General features: G+C 37.4%; 1 protein-coding gene across 18 annotated transcripts in view; it reads right to left on the bottom strand.

Annotated features, from left to right (window-relative positions):
• WDR7 (WD repeat domain 7) overlaps positions 1 to 25,093 on the bottom strand; it is a 439,870-nt gene that overhangs the window by 375,928 nt on the left and 38,849 nt on the right. For 11 of the 18 annotated variants that reach the window (XM_058277785.2, XM_071208567.1, XM_071208570.1 and 8 more), the window contains one exon: positions 5,780 to 5,951. In XM_058277785.2, coding sequence (XP_058133768.1) covers positions 5,780 to 5,938 — 159 coding nt within the window. In that variant the 5' untranslated portion in view covers positions 5,939 to 5,951. Of the gene's footprint in view, positions 1 to 5,779; positions 5,952 to 8,267; positions 8,382 to 25,093 lie in introns of all 18 variants that reach the window. The other 7 variants (XM_058277778.1, XM_023587049.2, XM_058277776.1 and 4 more) reach the window with 1 other exon arrangement.

Genomic DNA, 25,093 nt, shown 5'->3' with positions numbered 1-25,093 from the left:
ATATCCAAGTCACTCCCTCTCATTCCTAGACACTTTTGGCACTTGGCTCACTTTCTCACTCCCCAGGACTTCTCATATACTAATTTTATGTGATTTCAATAACCTTATAGGTAATCCTTGCAATACCCTGACCTTCTACTCCCAAATCTCCTTACCTCTAAAGATCTAGACATCCACCCTGCTGCAGTGTACCCCCAATTCCATTATCACTAATAAATACCACTTGAGCATTTCTGTAGTAGTTTGAAGCTTTCATGGCCCCCAGAAAATCCTGATCTTAATGCTAATCAATTCTAGTGTGTATTAACCTATTGCAGGTGGGAACTTTTGATTGAATTACTTCAGTTAAGGGCCTTTGATTAGTTTGCATAACTGAGGGTGGCTCTTAATCCTCTTACTGGAATCCTTCATAAACAGAGGAATAAAAAGCCACAGACACAGAAAGAAGGGTGCAGAGACAGAGAGGAACGCTAGAAACTGAGAGAGATGGCCCCAAGAGCCAGAAGCTGAGAGAAAGACACTAGCCAGAAGCTGAAAGCAACAAGGCCTGAAGGAGAGAGGGGAGAGATGAACCAATGCCTCCATTGCTTCCCTGCCACATGCCTGATCGCCACAGCTGCAGTTCGCAGAAAAGGATCTCCTGATGATGCCTTAATTCAGATACTTCCACAATGTCAGAACTGAGAGCTTTTAACCTAATAAATCCCCACTGTAAAAGCCAACTCACTACTGGTATATTGTTCCCAGCAGTTTTTAGCAAACAAACAATCTCACTTTCCAACCACTACCTCCTATCTTTCTAACAAACTCCATCACATCTCCCAATTCCCAACAATTCTTTACCCCCATTGAAACCTCAGTTCTACCTCTACCTTACCAAAATTTCACTATTCTTCATCCTCTCGTATAGATGCCTTCCACATCTACTCTTACTTAAGAGTTCTTGAAACATCATTTACAATTACTAAACCTTTCATAAGTGGTAAAATTACTTGTCTCTCTCCCTCTGTTAAGCTTGCTAGGCAAAACTTCAGCCCAGTAAAGTCTGGCTCTCTGTTTGACCTAGGTTTACACCGAAGCAGATGCAGGTGGCTGAAAAACTATACCACTAGGCTGACTAATCTCACAATAAACTAATGCTGTCTAAACCTAAGGGGACCCTGAGGGCAGTCCATCAGTCCTACACTATTTCTCTAGTCTACTCATTCTTCCACTCTCCCAAGTGCCCATTTCACAGCTTCTCTCTCAACCTCTAGCAGCTCCTTTCCTATTCTCTCTTTTACCCAAAGACCTTGTTTATTTTTCTGAAAAAGAGTAGAAGCTTCAGAAGATTTTTTTTTTTAAAGATTTATTTATTTTATTTAATTCCTTCCCCCCCCCCCCCCCCCCCGTTTGTCTGTTCTTGGTGTCTGTTTGCTGCGTATTGTTTCTTTGTCCGCTTCTGTTGTCGTCAGCGGCACGGGAAGTGTAGGCGGCGCCATTCCTGGGCAGGCTGCTCTTTCTTTTCACGCTGGGCGGCTCTCCTCACGGGCGCACTCCTTGCGCGTGGGGCTCCCCCCACGCGGGGGACACCCTTGCGTGGCAAGGCACTCCTTGCGCGCATCAGCACTGCGCATGGCCAGCTCCACACGGGTCAAGGAGGCCGGGGTTTGAACCGCCGACCTCCCATATGGTAGACGGACGCCCTAACCACTGGGCCAAAGTCCGTTTCCCTGCTTCAGAAGATTTTTACACTTCTACCAAGATAGCAATCAATCTACCTGTACCAACATACTCCAAGTTCTCTGTAACAGTGAATAAATATTTTTTGCTCCTATCAAAGAATAACCCCTCAGCCTGAGCACTAGACTCCATCCCCTCCACCCTTTGAATATGACTTCAAATGCCATTCCTCTCTTCAAAGTCCTCAATATTCACTTTATTTTATTTGGGAGTGGGGTCATTCTTTTCAGTATACAAACATGCTAAAATACCTCCCATTAAAAAAATTTACGAGGATTGTGGGAAGATGGCTGTGGACTAATGGGCAGACCTGAATGCTCTCAGAAAAACAATGCAGAAAGAGTCAAAAGCTGTCTGAGGGACCTGTTTTGGGAGCCAGCAGACCAGGACATTGCTACACAACAACCAGGAGGGTGAGTGACAGAGAGACAAAGAAGCGGAAATGACAATTATGAGTTACCAATCCTCCAAGGTGGTCAGGAAGGACTCCCTTCACCCCTGCCCCCCAGATAATAAGTTGGGATAAAACCCCTGGCTCACTGCAGTTGATTGAGAGGGGAGCAGATATTTTCCTCCCTGTCAGCTGTTTTAAGGGAAAAGGGAGGGAAGGTCAGAGTGCTTTTCTTCAATGAATTCTGCCAGCAGAGCCCCCTTTGCTGGCAATCTGTACATTGGAGATTCAACACAGGAACACAGGAAAGGTGAGACTGAAACACCTCCGTGGAATGGTGCGTTCACTAGCACCACCTGCTGGCCAGTCTGGAAACTGCATAATGAAACTGTTCATGCTCTCTGTATCCAACCCTTGGGAGATAATCTGCACCCCACAATTTTGAAAACTTAGGCTGGGTAATTTTAAAGACTAAGTTGAACCAATTATCAAAGAATAGCTGTGGAGAAAAAAAAAAAAAACAGTAGGCAAGAGAGAGAAATTAGCCATCAGAGTAAATTCACATATTCAGATGCCTAGACTTCAGCAAAAAATTAGAAGCCATACTAGGAAACCTTCAGAGATGACCCAGCCACAAGAACAAACCAACTATCCTGAAGAGATACAGGATTTAATATAATTAGCCAGTGATAATCACATAACTTTCCTAAATCACTTCAAAGAATTTAAAGAAAATATGACTAAAGAAATAAAGGAAATTAAGATGTCACTGGGAAAGCATAAAGAACAATTTGAAAGACTACAAAGAAAGGTAACAGACCTTATGGGAATGAAAGACATGACAGATGTGGTTAAAAATACATTAGAGAGGGAAGCGGACTTGGCCCAGTGGTTAGGGCATCCGTCTACCACATGGAAGGTCCACAGTTCAAACCCCGGGCCTCCTTGATTTGTGTGGAGCTGGCCCATGCGCAGTGCTGATGCATGAAAGGAGTGCTGTGCCACGCAGGGGTGTCCCCCACGTAGGGGAGCCCCACGTGCAACCCCCACGCACAAGGAGTGCACCCCGTAAGGAGAGTTGCCCAGCACAAAGGAAAGTGCAGCCTGCCTAAGAATGGTGCCGCCCACATGGATAGCTGACACAACAAGATGACATAACAAAAAGAAACACAGATTCCTGTGCCGCTGACAACAACAGAAGCGAACAAAGAAGAAGATGCAGCAAATAGACAAAGAGAAGAGACAACCAGGGTGGGGGAGAAGGGGAGAGAAATAAATAAATAAATCTTTAAAAAAAAAAACCAAAACTGATAGAATATGTTACCAAAAGACCAGAGTTGCAAGAGATATTGAAGGGAGTGCTACAGTCTAAAAGGAAAAACCAAGGGCAAAAGATTTGGAGAAGAGTGTAGAAATGAAGATTATTAGGAAGAGTAAACTAAAGGATAAAAAGGCAGACAATAGAATGATATGACAACAGAGAAGCAAAGGACAAAATGGATGAAGTAAGTAATGTCTTTTTAGTAATAACACTGAATGTTAATGGATTGAACTCCCTAACCAAAAGACATAAACTGGCAGAATGGATAAAAAAATATGTCTGTACAAGAGACCCACCTCAGATGTAAGGGCACAACCAGGTTAAAAGTGAAAGGTTGAAAAAAAATATTCCATGCAAATAGTAACCAAAAAAGAGCCAGCATAGACCAAATAAATTTAAAATAACAACATTATAGTATAAGAACAATAATTACTCAGTGCAACTAGCAAATTTGTTCCTATAATCAGTATTCTGTAGTTTTTTCCATACAAAATAAACATTTGCTTTTAACTGAGGAGGACTAGAGAAGAGATATATCTTTGGATACTTCATTTTTCTTTAACCCTTTCTTAGTCATATTTTTAAATTAAAATATCAGGATCAATTATGATTTAGTATAACTCCTGTTGAACAAGATTTTTCAGTTTTTCTGCCTCATAAAATAATGAGTTGGTAAATTGTTACCTGCTGTAATTCATTCCAATAAGATTTGAAGAATTCCCATGATTATCTAGAAAGAATTATGGTCTAAATGGAAATTAAATAACTAAGCCAATAATTTATTTCAATCTGAGAAATTAGTATGTTCAACAGTTAGTGCTGGAATATAAAAAATTATAATTATAATTATTTTTGAATTATTATTTACATTTATAAATGTTGCTATGCTATGCTATCTATTTTTTATGATTCATTATATTAAATCTATCCTGGCCTTGCACTCTCACTTAAAATTTGTAATTTCTTTCAACCTATTTTTCTATTTATCTTACAATTTTATAATAAAAGACTTTTTAACAGCTAAAAAATAAGCCATTGATTATATACTTTGGGAAGATCATATACTATGCAAATATATCTCAATAAAACTGCTAATAAACAAATAAATAATTGTGCAGGAAGAGCGAGAAATAGCAGCCATGTACAGCAGGAGGAACAGAGAGATTGAGAGGTGAGGTATTTTCTTGTTTGTCTGCTTTTGTTTATTATTATTGAAATAATGAAAATGCTTTAGTAATGATTGAAGTGATGAATGTACAACTATGTGATTATATCAAATACCATTGATTATATACTTTGGATAAATTATATGATTTATTAATATGTATCAATAAAATTAATTTGTAAAAAAAATCACATAACATAGAATAAAGGGTAAAAACCACATGATTATCTTGATAGATGGAGAAATGCATTTGGCAAAACTTACACACTTTCATGATTAAAATTTAAAAAAAAATATTCAACAAACTAGAAATAGAGGGGAACTTCCTAACCTAATAAAGGCTATCTACAAAAAACTCACAGCTAACATCATACTTAATGGAGAAAGACAAAATGCTTTTCCCCTATGATGAGGAAAAAAAAACGATATGTGCTCTCACAACTTCAATTCAAGACTGTACTGGAGGTACTAGTTAGGACAATTAGGCAAGAAAATGAAATAAAAGGAATACACACTGGAAAAGGAAAAGGAAAACAATCTCTACAAGAGATGACATGATGTTGTACATAGAATATCCTAAAGAATCCACTAAAAAAAACTATTAGAAATAATAAATGAGTTTAGCAAGGTTGCAGTATACAAGATCAATTGACTTCCTATACTAAAATGGACAATCTGAAAATGAAATTAAGTAAATAATCCCCTTTACAATAGACAAAAAAAATAAAATTCTTAGAAATAAATTTAATGAAACAAGTGTAAAACATACTGTGAAAACTACAAAACATGGTTGAAAAAATTAAATAGATATAAATAAACGGAAAGAAACCCTCTGTTCATGGACTTGAAAACTTAACATTGTCAGGATGGCAAAACTTTCCAAGTTGATCTACAGATTCAACAAAGTTGCTATCAAAAAAACTGGCTTCTTTGCTGAAAATCTTAAATGTAACAAATACTAAGCCACTTGAAGTATATACTGTACTAGGAAATAACCAAAAGCCAGCAGAAGTCAATTTTGATTAATATATTACATAAATAACAAAATTAGATAATACCAATTTTAATCAAAACATATTTCACAGAAAATATGGGAGCCCAAATATTATTCTGGGACTATAATTCTCTAATAATTAGTCCCTTATATTTAAAATGTACAAGAGGCATTTCAAATACTCACCTCCAATTCTACTGAAAGATCCCAGAGACATATTTGTCCATCATGGCATCCTGTTACGATGGTCGCCCCATCATCTGTTAAAAGTATTGCTGAAATGCAATGTGTTGGTGCTTTGCGACCCCAAAGAACGATGGGTAGAACAAGGCTGTTTCCTGCCATTGTGTTTTCAGACCTGAAAATGTTATAACAATATTGTCAGGTATTATAGTATTTCCTTTTAAAACATGTTATATATTTTTATTATGAAGTCAACTTATATAATTTTAAAATAAGCATATATTATGTAGTAAAACTCATCTAAACCTTTATAATGATTAAAAAAACAAAGAACTTACTAATTTAACTGTTCCCAGATTCAGGTCCTTAAATTTATCAATGAAAAGCCAATGACATTGATACTTCATATTTATTTAGGGCTTTAGTTTATAATGCATTGTATATACACTATTTCACTTTTTTCTTCTCCTCCCCCTCCCCTGCCCTGATGTTTTTGCTGTCTGTGTCCATTTGCTGTATCTATTTTTCTTTTGCTCTTCTTTTCTCATCTTTCTCCTCTAGGATTCACCAGGATTCAATCCTGGGAACCTCTAATGTGGAGAGAAGTTTCCTGTCAACTGCACTACCTCAGTTCCTGGTCTCTGCTGCACTTCATCTGGGCTCTCCCCTTCATCTCGTCTTACTGCATGACTCACTGCGCAGGCACTGGCTCACCACATGGGCACTCGACTCGCCACATGGGCACCCACATGGACACTCAGTTCGCCGTGTGGGCACATGGGTTCACCGTGTGGGCACTCGGCTCACTGCAAGGGCACCTGGCTCACCGCATGGGCACTGGGCCCACCATGTGGGCATTAGCTTGCCACACAGGCATACTTTCTCTTCTTCTTTTTCACCAGGAGGCCCCAGGGATTGAACCCAGGTCCTCCCATATGGTAGGCAGAGGCCTTATCACTCGAGCCACATCTGCTTCCCTACACTATTTCACTTTGACTCTGGAAACAGTCTTATGAGGTTGGCAGGGTAGAAACTGAACCATAAATCATATCACCTGCTCAGAGACACAGTCCAGTAAGTGACAGAATCCAAATGTAAATCCTGACCTTCTTACCCCGAGGACCCTGCTTCTACCAAAAAGACAGATCAAATATAAAAATGTTCTCAGAAAGTCCAATGCACACAACTGTACCACTACCCAAGACAATAATTATGAAGAACTGAACTTCCTAAGTTCTGAGGATTTTTCTAAATATTGTGTTTATCTATATGTATATATATGCTCAGTAACCCCAACAACAAATCAAGAATTAAGTAATATTATCTCTCCTCTTTCACAGATAAAGGATTTGAGGCACTGAGTTTGTCACATGCACCAAATCACAGAGTTAGAAGTGATGGAGTCCAAATCAGAATCCAGGCAGCCTGACTACAAAACCAGTGCAGTAACCACTCTGCTATGCTACCAATGATAAAGAGGATGCTCATTAAATCTGTAAACCAGTTATAAAATGCAGAATCCAAACAAAATGCAGATTCAAAATATGCCAAACATTACAAACAGTATGTTAAATGAGAAACCCTTTCAAACACATTTACTACAAACGTGTTATGTCTCAGAGTCATGTATGACTTTTGCTGCAAAGGCTGAAACTTGAGGGGAATTTCTTTTTAAACTAATTCTCCCATAACAAAAATATAGTTTTGAGTGAAAGTATTTAAATTTGAGATGAATAATCTATTAAGCAGTTTATACCAGAGTGTCCCACTTCCAAGAGAGCACAAATATAAGGAACTCTTCCTTCATAAAACAGAATTAAATTCTACTTGGTGATGTGCCCACAGATCTTAGGAATCAAAGCTAGTAGCTTCTAAGCTGGCTAGAGCCTTCTAGTGCACACACATTTCCCAGAATTCCTAGAGGAGGGCTCCTAGCAATAGAGTATAGCATCCCTTTACATTCAGAGAGACCTCCCTGATACCTTTAGGGGCAGCAGTAGATGAGGAAAATAAAATTCAGATTTGTGGAGTATCTACAACATGCCAGGTGCCTTACAGAGATTTGATAGATAGGTAAGAGATCAGAGTGGATAAGAGCACAGATTTGAAGACACCTGAGGCAGTCTGGTATTTTTTGCTAATTCAAAAAATAGATGTTGGATTATGTTTGTAAACTGGGCATACTAGATTGGATTGGATTCAGGTTTCACTCTTGCTTGACTGAATTATGACTGGGGCTTTGATTAGGACACATCAGTAAGGCAAGAAATTGCACTGCAGAGTGGGGAGGTTACAGTTTAATGCTGGAGCCCCAAGAAGTACATACACATAGAAGCAGATATGTGAGCAAAGAGAGAAGGCTCCATTAGACACAGTAGAGGCCCCAAGAAGAGAGACGAGCTGTTTGCCCGAAGGTCTACAGCTGGCCTTGTGGAGAAAGCAGAGCAGCTGAGCCTGGCGAGAAACTAGCCCTGAGAGAGATGAGACTTACCCCAGCCTACAGCGGATGCTGGAAGAAGCTGGGACCATGGAGCCTTAGGAGGAAGAGGAAGCCTGTAATCTTGCAGACATCGCAGCCATCCTGCTCCAACACGTGGCAACAGACCTTGGTGAGGGAAGTAACTTATGCTTTATGGCCTGGTAACTGTAAACTCCTACCCCAAATAAATACCCTTTATAAAAGCCAATTGATTTCTGGTATTTAGCATCAGCACTCCTTTGGCTGACTAATACAACACTTTAAGAGCTGTGTGACCTTAGATAGTTACTTAAACCTCTGTGTCTCAGTTTTTTCAACTATAAAAGGGAATAAATAATACTTATTGAATAGAGTTGAATGGAGGATTATACAAGCACACATCTGAAAAGCACTTAGAAACATGAGCAGCATGTGGTAAGCATGCCAAAATTGTCTTTTTTTTTTTTTTTTAATCTTATTGACTCCTCAGAAGAACTCTCTTTAGTCTTTGTGCTGGACTAATGATGGCTCCCAGAGATAAACTCACATCCTAATTTCAGGACCCAGTGAATGTGACCTCATTTGGATAAAGGGTCCCTACTGATGTGATTAAGATGAGGATTCCGAGAAAAGATTACCCTGGATTCTCCAGGTTGGCATAAATGCCATCACAAGGGTCTCACAAGAGACAATCAAAACATATAAGGGATATTCGAAACACATAAGGGATATTCGAAACACATGAAGAGACAGGAATGTAAAGATGGAGTACAGAGATGTGGCCACAAGCTGAAGGATGCTGGCAGCTACTAAAAGTTGGAAAAGACAATGAATGAACTCTCCCCTAAGCCTCCAGAGGGAGCAGGTCTTGTTGGCACATTGGCATTGGCTTGTTTTCAGAATTCTGGCCTCCAGAACTGTAATAGAATCAATTGTTTTAAGCCCAAAAATGAAAAAAATCTAGTTGTTGAAACATCTAGGTTTCATTGTTGTAAACTGTGTGGCTAAAGATACAAATACTAAAAATGGAGAGAAGTAAGGAAGAAATAAAGATAGACGAGACAAAGGCTCCAGAGAAGCGAGAAGACACTGCTAAATCTTATGAGCCACTAGGGATAATCACCTAATGGCTTGACAGATGGTCAGCTGAAAGAAGGGGCAACCAGAAAGAATATAAGGACCTTCAGTAACTAAGATGGCTGTGCAAAGATATTCCAATGAACCATTCCCCTGCAGATCTTTAAATAACTACGGAAAACTTTCAGAGCCATCTTCCTCAAAATTCTGGAAAACAGCTAAAGGATTACAGTAATTGAGGAAGTGCTGAATCTAGAAAACAAAGCTTTAAAAATGGAAGGACAGAGTGATGTCATCAACATGGTAACATAAGACATCCCCTGAAAAAAACTTCCCCAGAAATTCAGTGAATAAATGAACAAATTCCACTTACTTAGAACTCTGGAGGGCAGTAGAGACTGGATAAGGACTCCACAAATGCTGAATGCAAAAATATCAGGTAGGAAATTTCTATCCCAGACCCACCGGTAGACTTCCCTCCTCCTCACTCAGTCCTGCGCAAGTTGCAAGTTGCTCTGAGGGAGCAGCCGGGAAACGTCCTACCTCCCACCAGGGACACATACTATAGAGCTACTCACAGCAACAAATTAGAACTCCATGCATATTCAGGCACAGGGACCCAAGTCCACAGAAGCCCAGGACAGAACACAAGCCACTGTAAAGTGCTACATACAAGAGTCCCCAGAGGAGAAGAAAAGAGGGAGAGAGAGACAGAGACAGAGAGAGACTGAGACTGCAGTAGAACTTTGACAGGCAAATGGTGCACTCACTCAAATCCAGTTCCTGTTGGTTAGACCAGCTAAATGCAAAACAGACTTTTCTAGAGTAGCACATCTTTCTAGAGTGACCCCATCTGGCTCCCTGGGGTGGGGGGAAGAAACTGGAGACAGAAAAGACTTACAAAGATTAAAAAAAAAAAGGGGGGGGGAGGGTAAACTGAATAGCTGTAAGAGAGGAGGGTTCCAGAAATGAAAAGTGTAAGGAAAACAGTTCACTAATTGAAGGAGAAAATTTAAACAAATCAAAGGAGCTGGGAAGAAAATTCTGCACAAAAACAAACAGAAGAGATCAAGATTCCCAGAGAAGTAACAAAGGAAAGGAAGCTTTCTCCTGGAGCTGAAACAATGACACAAAAAGTACAATCTCAAAAAATGTATTGTAAATCCAGAGCAAGAGTCAAATGAAGAAGAGCTGAGAAAACCTGACCAATGAAACATAAGCTATCCTAAAAGTCTAGAATAAGTTGGACCAAGTGTGAAAGAAGAACCTTAATACAAAGCCAATCAAAAATAAAATCCTAGAAAAGATCGAGAAACTGACCTTCACAGTTAACTCACCAAGATAATCAGGTACCTAGACATCAGCAAAAAAAAAAATTACAAGACATACTGAGAAACAGGATGATATGATTCAGTTGCGTAACAAATTAAAACTTTTGAGGAGACACAGAATTTAGAACATCTACTCCAAGAAGTTTAAACAATCTAAATCAATTCAAGGAGATGAAGGATAATATACATAAAGAGATCAAAGATATTAAGAAGAATAAGATTAAGCATAAAAAAGGTGAAAGTATAAAAAGAAACATAACAGAAATTATGGAGGTTAAAAGCTCAATAGTAGAGATTAAAATACACTAGAAGCATATGACAGCAGATTTGAACATGCAGAAGAAAGAATCAGCAACCTAAAAGATCAATACAAAATCATACAGTCAGAAGAACAGATGGAGAAAATAGCAGAAAAAATTTGAGCAGTGTCTCAGGGATTTGAGTGACAGCATGAAGCACAGAAACATACACATCACGGGGATTGCAGAAGGGGAAGAGAAGGGAAAGGGGGCAGAAAGAATATCTGAGGAAATAATGACCAAAAATTTCCCAACTCTTACAAATATACATGTTCAAGAAGCACAACATACAGCAAATAAAACAAATCCTAAGACACACAGTAATCAGAATGCGAAATGCCAAAGATAAAGAGGGAATTCTGAAAGCAGCAAGAGAAAAAGTTATTTGTCACATATAGGATATCCTCAATAAGACTAAAATGCTGATTTCTCATCAGAAACTATGGCGGCAAAAAGGCAGTGGTGTGATAAAATTTTAAGGTACTGAAAAAAAAATTAAGGTAAAAATACTTTATCCAGCAAAACTGCCCTTCAAAAATGAGGGACAATTTAAAATATTCACCAATAAACAGAAACTGAGATAGTCTATCAATAAAGAACCCACCTTGCAAGAATCAGTAAAGAGAGTTCTGCAGGTTAAAAGGAAAAGACAGAAGAGAGTGGTTTGAGTTTGAAGGAATGAAGATCATCAGTAAGGGTAATTGAAAAGATAAATGCAAAACCCAGTGGTCATTTATCTTTCAATTTATACAACTCTACTTTTTAATTCCTCTAAGAACCAGAATACAATTGAACAAAAAAAAGACATATTCACTGATAATGGAAATGCAAACTATAAAGTGGCAAAGTAGGACAAAAACAATATAAAAATGGAAAATAAAGGGATACAGGAGGAGATAACATATAAGTTATTTATTGAAGCTAAGTTGGTATCTTTTCAAATTAGTAGGGTATAAATGTAGGTTGTGTAATATAAACCCCAGGGTAACCACAAAGAAACTATTAATATTTTAAAATGTATACCGATATAAGAAAGCAATCAGTCAGATACATCACGAAGATCAACTATACAGAAAAGAAGGCTGCAATTAAGGAAAAGAGAGATGTAAAAAAAGATCGAACATATGAAAATCAAAAGTCAAAAGTGGTTAAGAAAGAACTGATTTGCAGTAATAACACTAAATGTTAATGGGTTAAACTCTCCAATCAAAAGACACAAATTTTGCTGGATAAAACCTCATGTGAAATATGAATATGGGTAATATTGCATACATAAGACTGTTCTTCTTTGAAACTGAACAAAAATGTATGTTAATGTTATAAGATGTTAATACCAGGCAAATAAAAACAGACACAAAGTATGACATATTGTACAATTCCCTTTATATAAAATGTAAATAGAAATCAATTTATAAAGATGGAATTAGATTGGTCATTATGTAGGCCTGGGGAAGGATAGAGGAATTTAGAGGTGACTGCTAAGGAGTTTTCTTTTTGGAGTAATGAAATTGTTCTAAATTTTTTTGTGGTGATGAACGCACAACACTGATTATACTAAAAGCCATTAATTGTAAACTTTGGATAGATTGTAAGGTTCATGAATATATGTCAAAAAATCTGTTTTAAAAAGACATACAGGAGACGGAGGTGGCTCAGGTGATTGGGCTCCCATCACCATATGGGAGGCCCTGGGTTCAATTCCCAGGGCCTACTGGTGAAGGCAAGCTGGCCCATGCTACTGCAGAGAGCTGACAGCCCACATCTCTGTGGAGAGATGAGAGCCGACAGAGAATGCAAACAAGGAGAGGTGGAATAACTTTTAAAAAAATAAAAATAAAAAGACAAAAAAAAAAAGACACTGTTGTGCATTCATCAATTCAATCATCATTAGGCTGCTCTAGTATAGATACCTCTACAATAAGAAGAGTTGGAGATTTCAACACATCATTCATATCAATAGAATATCGAGAAAGAAGATAAAAAAGAAAACAGAGAACATGAATAATATGATAAATGAACTAGATCTAACAGACATATAGAGAGCACTGTATACCCAAACAGCAGGATACATATTATTCTCAAGTGCACATGGATAATTCTCCAAGATAGACCACATGCTGGGTAACAAAACAAGTCTCAAAAACTTAGAAAGGTCAAAATCATACAAAACATCTTCTTGAATCATAATGGAATAAAGCTGGAAATCAATAACAGGCAGAGACCTGGAAAATCCATAAATATATGGAAGTTAAATACCTCAGTTAAATAATCAGTGGGACAAAGAAGAAATTACAATTAAAATCAGTAAATATCCCAAGAATGAAAATGAAAATATATGAAAACTTATGGCATACAGCAAAGGCAGTGCTGGGAGGGAAAATTTATTTTATTTCTTTCTGCTTTTTTAATTTGAGCATATAAAGGCCTAAGTGCACACCTGGAGGAACTAGAAAGAAAACCAAAGTAAATTAGAGCAGAAATAAATGAAATTGAGTATTTAAATAGGAGTAGACAGGGAAATGGACCTGGCCCAATGGATAGGGCGTCCACTGACCACATGGGAGGTCCGCGGTTCAAACCCCAGGCCTCCTTGACCCATGTGGAGCTGGTCTGTGTGCAGTGCTGATGCGTGCAAGGAGTGCGTGACACGCAGGGGTGCCCCCACATAGGGGAGCCCCACGTGCAAGGAGTGCGCCCCATAGGGAGAGCGGCCCAGTGTGAAAGAAAGTGCAACCTTCCCAGGAATGACGCCATACACACAGAGAGCTAACACGGCAAGATGATGCAACAAAAAGAAACACAGATTCCCGGTGGCGCTGATAAGGATAGAAGTGGTCACAGAAGAACACACAGTGAATGGACACAGAGAGCAGATAACTGGGGGGGGGGGGGGGGGCAAAATAAATAAATCTTTAAATAAATAAAAAGGAGTAGACAGAAACTTCCTCATTATGATAAAGGGCATTTAAGAAAAATCCCAGCTAACATCAAACTCAAGGGTGAAAGACTGAAAGCTTTCCCTCTTAAAATCAGGTACAACAAGGATGCACCCTGTCACCACTGATATCAACGTTGTACTGGAACTTCTAGTCCTAGAAGTTAAGGAAGAAAACGAAATAACAGGCATCCAAATTGGAAAAGAAGAAGTAAAACTTTTAACTATTTGCAGATGACATGATCTTACATATAGAAATTTCGAAAAATCTACAAAGCTCCTAGAGCTAATACATGAATTCAGCAAAGTAGTGGGGTCCAAAATCAACACACAAAAAATAATAATATTTCTATACACTAGTAATGAGCAGTCTGGGGAGGAAATCAAGACAAAACTTCCATTTACAATAGCATCTAAAAGAATCAAATATCTAGGAATAAACTTAGCAAAGGATGTGAATGGTTTATACACAGAAAACTAGAAAACACTGCTAAAATAAACTGAAGAATAACTAAATAAATGGAAATATGTTCCATGTTCATGGATTGGAAAATTAAACAACATTAAGATGTCACTTTTACCCAAAGTCATTTACAGATTCAATGAAATCTCAATCAAAATTCCAAAGCCCTCTTTGCAGAAATGGAAAAGCCAATTATCAAATTTATTTGAAAGGGTAAAGGACTCAAATAGCCAAAAAATTCTTGAAAAAGAACAATGAAGTTGGAAGACTCACACACTTCCTGGCTTTAAAGCCTACTACAAATGTACAGAGACCAAAACAGCACATGAGGAAAGTGGACATGGCTCAACTCATAGAGCATCCGCCTACCATATGGAGGGTCCAGGGTTCAATACCCAGGGCCTCCTGACCCACGTGGTAAGCTGGCTCATGAGCAGTGCTGCTGCATGAAAGGAGTGTCGTGCCATGCAAGGGCGCCCCCATGTAGGGGGGCTCCACCTGCAACAAGTGCACCCCGCAAAGAGAGCTGCCCTGCATGAAAAAAGCACGGCCTGCCCAGGAGTAGCACCGCACACACGGAAAGCTGATGCAGCAAGATGATGCAACAAAAAGAGATGCAGGTTCCTGGTGCCGCCTGACAATGCAAGCAGACGCAGAAGAACACATAGCAAATGGACACAGAGAGCAGACAATGGGGGGTAAGGGGAGAGAAATAAATAAAATAAATCTAAAAAAAAAAAAAAAACAGCACAAGAATTGGATTGGCACAAGAATTGAGAATACAGAAATAGACCCTCACATCTACAGCCAATGGATTTTTGACAAGGTTGCCAAAGTTCACTCAATTAAGAAAGAATAGTCTCTTCAACAAATGGTGCTGGGAGAACTGGATATCCATATGCAAATGAATGAAAGAGGAACCATATGTCAAACCACATATAAAAATTAACTCAAAATGGATCAAAGACCAAAATATAAGAAAGAGGACTATAAAATTCCTAGAAGAAAATGTAGGGAAGCATCTTAAGGTAAGTGATGGTTTCTTAAACTTTACACCCAAAGCACAAGCAACAAAAGAAAAAAAATAGATCAACAGGACCTCCTCAAAATTAAAAAATTTTTGTGCATCAAAAGACTTTGTCAGGGAAGCGGACTTGGCCCAGTGGATAGGGCATCTGCCTACCACATGGGAGGTCTGTGGTTCAGGAAAATGAAAAGACAACCTTCTTAATAAGAGAAACCAACAAAGGCTTAATATCCAGAATATATAAGGATACCTACACTCAACAACAAAAAGACAAACATCCCAATTAAAAAACAGGCAAATGGGCAAAAGACATGAATAGACATTTCTCCAAAGAAAATACACAAATGGCCAAAAAGCACATGAAAAGATGCTCAACATCATTAGCCATTAGGGAAATAAAATCAAAACTACAATGAGATAGCATTCATACGAGAATGACTACTAGTGAAAAAAAAGGAAAAATAACAAGTTTTGGAGAGGATATAAAGAAACAAGAACCCTCATTCATTATTGATGGGAATGTAAAATGGTGTAGCTGCTGTGGGAGACAGTATGGTGGTTCCTCAGAAAGTTAAGTTTAGAATTACCATACTACATAGCAATCCTACTTCTAGCTATATACCCAAAAGAATTGAAAGCAGAGACTCAAACAGGTATTTGTATACTGATGTTCATAGCAGTATTAGTCACAGTTGCTAAAAGATTAAAGCAATCCCAGTGTCCATCAACAGATGAACGAATAAACAAAATGTGGTCTATATATTCAATGGAATATTATCACCTGTGAAAAGGAACAAAGTTCTGATACATGAGACAAAAGGATCAACCTTGAAGAAATCATGTTGAGTGAAATAACCAGACATAAAAGGACAAATGTGTATGATATGAAATAATTAGAATAAGCCAATCCATAGAGTCAGAAACTAGGATACAGGTTACCTGGAGCCAGAGTGGTGGTAGGGAATGGGGAATTATGCTTAATCGGTACATGCTTTGTTTGGGGAGACGCAAAAGTTTTGGTAACGGCTGGTAGTGATGGTAGTACAACATTGTGAATATAACTAATGGCACTGAATTATATATTTAAATATGGTTAAATGGGAAAATTATAAACTGTATATATGTTACCAGAATCAATTTTTTTAAAAAAATAGGAATGTACAACACAGTGAACCCAAACATAAACTATGGACTATATTTAATCATATAATTTTAATAATATTCTTTCATCAGCTGCAGCAAAACTATTACACTAATGCAAAGTGTTAATAATGGAGAACTGCATGTGTGAAGAGGGATACTTGGAACTCTTTTCTGCATAGTTCTCAAATTAAAAATGTTTTTAAATGAGGCAAGTAAAGAAATTATGAATGATACAGGAAAGTTTACAAAAAGCAACCTATATTACATCTTTTTTGTTGGTGGAATGCATGGCTTTCATTAATTTGTTTTCCCCGAAACCTCATCTTTTTACTACAAGCAAAAAACTGTACATTTTAAGAAAAACTTCAAAGATGACTGCCCATTAATAAAATCCTAAAGATGTCACTTTATGGCATCTATGACACAATTACTTCCATATTTCCATTCGATAATATTAAAAAATGAAACAAAGCACTGAAATGATTTTAATAAATTTGGAACAGCATGTCTTGGCTAAATAGCCTGGAACATTGACTTTTTCGAAAAAAAAAAAAGAACCTGGAAGGAGTTCATTTTTTCATGGTGACAAAATTCAGTTTTAAATTATATTACCCAAAGAAGATTTCTCTCAATTAGGCAAACTCAAAGCACAGAACATAATATGGTGCAATTTGGAATAAGCACTATTGCTCCAGATATTTGAAGAGTCTAATTTATGCATACTGACCTGGCATAAAGATAGTGCAAATATATAAACTAAGGAGTACGGAGTATGTGCGACTACATGGTGAATTGAAAGATGTACCTGCTCTAATGCAACAGGAAAGAACATTCTGGTATTCAAGTGACAAGAGTACTCAAGGCAACCTAGAAGAGCAATACATTTCATAGCCCCCGAAGTAAATGAAAATACCGGCCCACAACATGATAACAATATAGCTTATTGCATTAGAAAACACATCAGTCTCTAACTCAGCTTCTAACTGTAAATGCACAAAATTTGGGGAAAAAAACAAACCGCTCACACCCTCATGAAAAAGAAATGACAGTCAACCAGATTCTGAGAGGAATACTCATTAAGGGCAATTACAGATCTTTATAAGGGGCATATCCCTTATAAGTACTTAAACTAAAATTAATTATCCAAAAAGCAGTTCTCCCTCAGGACATAATGGGCATCAGACTACATCAAGCTAATTAACTGCCTAGCTGAGCAATAAAGGAAGAAATTCTGTGCAACTGAGGTAAGGAGTTACCACCTTATGTTGTGGGTGGCAGGGAAACACCTCAGGGACCAAAATTCACTGATGTGTTTCCAAGGAAATTAGATGATAAAAACTAACTTCTACCTGTCCTTCCCTGAGTTGCAGGTACCTTGTCAAAGGCCCTTAAATTATGCACAATGCTATTTGTTGGCTGATATATTCTAACAAAATATCCAAATAGTGCCTGCTGGGTGACATTTAAACAGTAAATAATGATAAAGAATGCTTGAAATGAAGATGGAATGGGAATCACAATCCAAAGTGATATTGACAAGTCTTACTGCTGGGATTAAGGTGGTTCCAGCCAAATTCAAAATAAACAGATACAACTTCTAAATAAATAATTAAAGAGTTTGCTCACTGGAAGAGGTAGTGAAATAAACAGGAGAAAACAGTTTCAGATCTTGGCTAGGGAGAGGAAGGACAGAGAGTCTTATTTGCATGATCCAAGTGGAGAAACAGATTTGTGCTTCTGGGTCTCAAAACACACATATTAGAACTTCCTCGATAAAACAGTATTAATCAGAGTTGGGGGCAGACTGTGGGGAAATGGGCTTTGGGGAATGTTCAAAAGATGGAGGCAGAGAAACTGTTAGGAACAATTAGGTACTGACTTGGCTTTCTCTCCCCAGACAAGGAGATATCCTTGCTGATGCTACACTAGATCAAAAAATAGGTGCAGAGGCAGCTGTGGCTCAATCTATTGGGCTCCCGTCTACCATATGGGAGGCCTTGGGTTCATGTTTCAGGACCTCCTTGTGAAGGCAGGCTCGCCCGCACCTGCGGAGAGCAGACAGCCCGTACCCACGGAGAGCTGGCAATGCAAGATGACACAACAAAGGGAGACAAGCAGACACAGAAGAATGTGCAGCAAATGGACACAGAGAGCAGACAGCAAACAAGCAGCGAGAAGGGATAAATAAATAAAATAAATCTTAAAAAAAAAATAGGGGAATCCAGTGTTTATAAAAAAATGCCTCTAACTCTAATTTAGACTTTTTGCTGTATATACAAATAAAATAAACTCCTGAGTTTTGCTGCAAAAATGTATGCTATTCCTAATTGCAAACTCAAATACACAATGCCCAAAATTTATGAGGATAATAGTCCTGGTGTAATTGAAATGTTAAGAATGACAAGAGGGAAACAGATGTGGCTCAACCAATTGGGCTCCTCTCTATCACATAGGAGGTCCAGGATTCAATGCCCAGGGCCTCCTGGTGAGGGAAAGCTGGCCCACGTGGAGTGCTGACCCATAAGGGAATGCAGCCCCACACAGGAGAGTCACCCTGCATGGGAATGTCACCCCACACAGGACTGCCAGCCGAGGCAGAGAACTGGCTCAGCAAGATGATGCAACAAGAGACAAAGAAGAGAGAAAATAAGAAGACGTAGCAGAACAAGGGCTCTGAGGTGGCGCGAGAGTGGTCGCCTCTCTCCCACCCAGAGGGTCACAGGATCAGTTCCCAGTGCCACCTAATGAGAGTGCAGGTAAGACAGAGAAGAGTGCACAGCAAATGGACAGAGAGAGCAGAAAACAGGGGGGATGGGGGAAGGGGGGTAGTGAGAAATAAATGAAAAAATAAAATCTTCTTAAAAAAAAGAATGATAAGAAATTACAGTAAAGGAAAAAACTTAAGGACCCTAGAGGTAGGAGGGGTCAGCAGTGACAAAAGGATAGGGAAGCAGATACAATCATGACTTTGTGGCCTGTGGCCAGGCCCCTTTGCACATTGGCAGAAGGTAATTCAGATTGATCATGAGCCAGTCAAAATGTGAAAGATGGCAGATAGGTTAGGTGGGTCAATGTATAATGTGCGTTTGTTTAGATTTTATACAATTCAAATATATAAAAACAAGACCTGCATAATTTAAAATAGAATTCAAGATTTTTACAATCCAAATGAACGCAATGATATTCCTTCCAGCATTGAAACATGCAGAAGAAATAAAACTTGACTTGCACATCAGGAACCAGTACAAGAATCAGCAACTAGCTCCTGGTAGAAACAATGTGCAAGGGAACAGAAAAAATGGAGTTGAAATTTTTCCTATAATTCATTTTTTATGTGAAAGGTGGGATCCTGAGGAGCTGTTGTATATTAAATATTTGGCAGTTGAAGCAGTCTGCAAATTTAAAATGAGATATTACATACAAGTACTACTATATCTAATAAAGGACTGGATAGAAGTATTTCTATGCCTAATAAAGTACTGGATAAAATATAATCACATCTTATTGGGTCTCCTTTGTCAACCTAGAATTTCAATTACAGAGCTTCCATTTACTTTTTTTTTCTTTTCATTTACTTTAATATTATTAGTACTCTGTGGTTATACATGTTATGATTGGTCCTTGAATATGTGTTCTATACTTTAAAATCCAATTCAATCAAGATATCAGAAAACCTGAACCTATATCTAATAGGCTTTTTGTTATGCTACATCACAAACCTTTCTTTTATAGGATATTTCTTCTTTTAGTCTCACCTACTTTTTCCTAAAATTTCATATGAAAATTTCCAAACATAAAGAAAAGTTAAATCGTTCATAAACACTCAATATCCAACACCAACATTCTACCATTAACATTTTAACTCGTTCTACTACATATTTATCCATCTCTCCATCATTCCTTCTTATTTTTTTGTGTTTCAAAGTAAATTGCAGACTTCAGTACACGTTGCTTTAAATACTTCATTATGCATACTGTTAGCTAAAGTTCATTACTTGCTTAGATTTTTTTTTCTTTTGAGTTAAAATTTACACACAAAAAGCATAAATCTTCAGGGTACATTTGCTGAGTTTTGACAAACGCATACACCTGAATAATCCTGTGATGATTAATGTCATGTGTCAACTTGGCTAGGTTATTGTGTCTAATTGTTTGGTCAAGCAAGGACTGGCCTGAATGTTACTGTGTAGGTTATTTCATAGATGTATTTGCATCTATAAACAATGGGTTATGACTATGGTTGACTGCATCTACAATCAACAAAAGATACTGCCCTCAGTAATGTGGGCAGTCTCCTTATCCAATCAGTTGGAGGCCTTAAAAGCTAGAACTGAGGACTTCTGAAATCAAAGACTTTCTGCCTAACCTTTAGTCAGCCTGGGAATACAAACTAACCTGACTTCAGAATCCCATTTATCAGAGTTTCCAGCTTGCAGACTTGCTAGCCCACATGGTTGCATGAGCCAATTCCTCATAATAAATCTTTTTATTTAATCTATATATTTAATCTATAAATATATCTATCTATATATTTAATCTATATATATTTTGTTGGCTCTGTTTCTCTAGAAAACCCTAATACAAATTCAAACTCCTATTAATAAATAGAATACTACCATCGCCCAAGAAAGTACACTATACCCATTTCCACTCAATTCCCACATCAGGGAAAAACACTGGCCTTATTTTTTCCTGAAATATATTAGTGTTGCCTATTTTAAAACAATATATGAATGGAATCATTCAGTATGTACTTTTTTGGGTAAGCCTTCTTTCATTCCAGTTAAGGTTTCTGACATTCACCCATGGTGTTGCATCCATCAGTAGTTTGTTCCATTTAATTGTTGCATATTATTCCATTGTATAAACATACTATCTTTTTTTTTAATCAATTCATCTATTGATGGGTACATAGGATGTTTCTAATTTTACTATATTTAAATTTCCATGAACATTCTTATATAAGTCTTTGTAGATATGATTTTACTTCTTTGGGGTAAATACCTAGAAGTGGATTGCTAAACCACAGAGTAGGTTGAGTAGGTGTACCCCATGGTTTATGAATGGGTTTATTTCTGGACTCACAATTCTATTCCAGTTATCTATGTGTTTATCCTTATACCAAAACAACACTGTCTTAATTACTGTTGCCTTGTAGTAAGTTTTGAAATTGGGAAGTGTTCTTTTTCACTTCGTTCTTTTTCAAGATTTTTCTGGCTATTTGGAGTACCTTGTAATTGCATATAAATTTTAGAATCAACTTGCCAATTTCTACAAAGAAGCAAATTGGGATTCTGACAGAAACTGCATTGCATCTGTAGATCAATTGTGGAGCAATATCATCTTAACAATATTAAACTTTCTGATCCATGAGTTTGAGATGATTTTTCCTTTTTTTTTTAAAGATTTCTTATTTATTTCTTATTATTTATTTCTTCTTATTATTTATTTCTCCTACCCCCACCCAGTTGTCTGCTTTCTGTGTCCATTTGTTGTGTGTTCTTTTGTGACCACTTCTATCCTTATCAGCGGCACCGGGAATCTGTGTCTCTCTTTGTTAAATCATCTTGCTGTGTCAGCTCTCCCTGTGTGCGGCGCCATTCTTGGGCAGGCTGCACTTTGTTTTGTGCTGGGCGTCTCTTCTTACGGGAGGTACTCCTTGCACATGGGGCTTCCCTACACAGGGGACACCCCTGTGTGGCATGGCACTCCTTAAACGCGTCAGCACTGTACATGGGCCAGCTCCACACGGGTCAAGGAGGCCTGGGGTTTGAACCGCGGACCTCCCATCCATTGGACCAAGTCCACTTCCCTCCATTTATTTAGATCATCTTTAATTTCATTCAAAAATGTTTTCAGTTTTCAGTGTATATTTTGTACTTCTTTTGCCAAATTTATTCCTAAGTACTTTAATTTTTTTATGCTATTACAAATGGAATTGATTTCCTTTTGCAATTGTTCATTACAAGTATATAGAAATACAACTGGTTTTGTATATTGACGTTGTATCCTACAACCTTACTACTCTTGTTTATTTATTCTAATAGCATTTTAGTGGGTTCCTTAGGATTTTCTACATAAAAGATCATGTCATTGATATGGTTAAGTTTAATATGAAGCTGCTAATCACTTTCCAAAGTGGTCGTACCATTTTATATTCCCATCAATGTTCCACTTGCTCTACAAACTCAGTAGCATTCAGTGTTGACAGAGTTCAATTTTAGGCATTCTGGGAAGTATGTGGTAGTACTTCATTATGGTTTTAACTATATTTCTCTAATGACTAATGATGCTGAACTCTCTTTCATATACCTATAGCCATTCATATATCTTTTGTGATATGTCTCGTCAGATATTCTGACCATTTTATAATTAGGTTGTCTATCTTTTTAACATTGAAATGTAGGAATTCTTCATACAGCTTGGATAGCAGTCTTTCATCATATGTTTTCTGAATATTCTCTACTAGTCTAAGGTTTGTCTATCGATTTTATCCACAGTATCGTCTGATGAACAGAAATTTTAAATTTTGATGAAATCCTCTTTATCATTTTTCCATAAGTTATTGCTTTCTGTGTCTGAAGAAACCTCTGCCTACTTCAAAATCAAAAAGATATTTTCCTATGTTTTCTTCTAAAAGCTCTATAGTTTTAGTTTTTCCTTTTAGATATATGAGCCATCTCAAAGTAATTTTTGTGTAAGGTATGAGGCAAGCTGTCAGAGTCTATTTTTTTCCCATATGAGTAATAAATAATTCCAGTTCTATTTGTAGAAAAGAAGTCACCCCCCCACACACCCCCTATGAATTGTGCTGTACATTTGTTGAAAATGCAGGATGCTATTCGATTTCAGTGATTTATTTTTTAGCCCTTTTGCCAATACCACAATGCCTTGATTGCTGCAAGTTTAGAGTAAATCTTGGGATCAAGTAGGGTAAGTCTTCCAAGTTAGCTCCTTTTTTTTCAAGATTGCTTTGGATATTCTAGGTTCTTTTAATTTCTACACAAATTTGAGAATTGGCTTGTCAATTTCTACCAGAAAATAGCCTGCTAGATTATACTTAGGTATGCACTGACTCTACATATTAACTATATAATTAATTCTATGTTAATTTATATTAATATGTCTATAAATTAATAGGGGGAGCACTGAATTCTCTCATTTTGATGAAAAACTACTGGTGAAAAAAAGTGCATTCTAAAGTCAATATTATAAAGCAAAGCAAGTATTTTGGGTTTTTTTTTTTCAGGAGGTACCAAAGATTGAACCCAGAACCTTGCACATGGGCAGTAGGTGCTCAGCCCTGAGCTATACCTGCTCCTAACCTTGAGCTTTTTAGTGGTATTTTAAGCACTCCTTATTTCTCAAATTTAAGTCAATGTGACTTGGTCCAACAACACAGTTAAACCAGAAAAAATTAATTCCTTAATCAAAAAAGAAAATCAAATAGACATAAAATAATTTTGTGGTTATTTCCTGAAAAGATTTTTAATCCTTCCTGTCACTGTTATAAAATATAGTTTATTCTCTCTTAAAATAAATATGTTGACATACTTATAAGGGAGGAGGAAGAAACACTGTGAAGTATATAAAATTAAATGCTATATACACTGAACTGGACATGTACCTAATAATGTACAAACATGCTTTTTGTGATAAACTACAAATATTCGGACTTTCCTAGGATATATTAACATGTTCCCTATTGAAATCAATTATTCTTGGATTACAGACATTAATTTTTCTTAAAAGCTAATAATTTCCTTCAGCATATACAGCAAACACATTCCATTTGACTTATATGTATGACAATTGGGGAGAGATTCTAAATTGAATCAAAGAAAGGATGCATAACTTCTAATACCTGTTTTGAGCTAACCATACTTCAATGAATATTCATTCTTTTGAAACCCAGAAATCTAGTTATGGTGTAACATATTTAAGCAACAGGAATTTCTTGAATATTCACTGAATAAATCTTTGTTTTAAAGAAACATGATTTATAAGATACTTTCTAGAATTCAGTCATTGCAATTTACTTAATAACCTGGACCACTTTAGGCACTAATTCATTCACCTTAACCTAAGACAGGTAGCCTCTGCCTTCCATGGTACTTATCATCTATAACCAAACCAAAGAATGTACATTGAATTACCTAAAAATCCACATAATCCATGATCATTGTCCTGTAAACCTTTAGAATTTTGAAATATTTTTTCTCTCTTCATGCTTTTTTGTGCTATAAAGTTTTATATCACTATTTGACCCTATATACCATGTAACACATAATTTAGATAAACTTAACAGGACAAGGAATCTGTGGTTAATTATTTGAGCAAATTGTCTAAAAATTTTTAATAGAAATATATACAAGGGGAAATGAATTTGGCTCAATGGATAAAGCATCCACCTACCACATGGGAGGTCCAAGGTTCAAACCCAGGGCCTCCTGACCTGTGTGGTGAAGCTGGCCCACGTGCAGTACTGATGCACGGAAGGAATGCCATGCCATACAGGGGTGCTCCCTGCGTAGGGGAGCCCCACGTGCAAGGAGTGTGCCCCATAAGAAGAGCCACTCACACA

The sequence above is a fragment of the Dasypus novemcinctus genome, chromosome 16 (assembly GCF_030445035.2).
Source record: "Dasypus novemcinctus isolate mDasNov1 chromosome 16, mDasNov1.1.hap2, whole genome shotgun sequence".
NCBI classification, from domain to species: domain Eukaryota; kingdom Metazoa; phylum Chordata; class Mammalia; order Cingulata; family Dasypodidae; genus Dasypus; species Dasypus novemcinctus.
The sequence above is the reverse complement of the archived record's forward strand: the minus strand, read 5'-3'. Positions and strand labels throughout refer to the sequence as shown.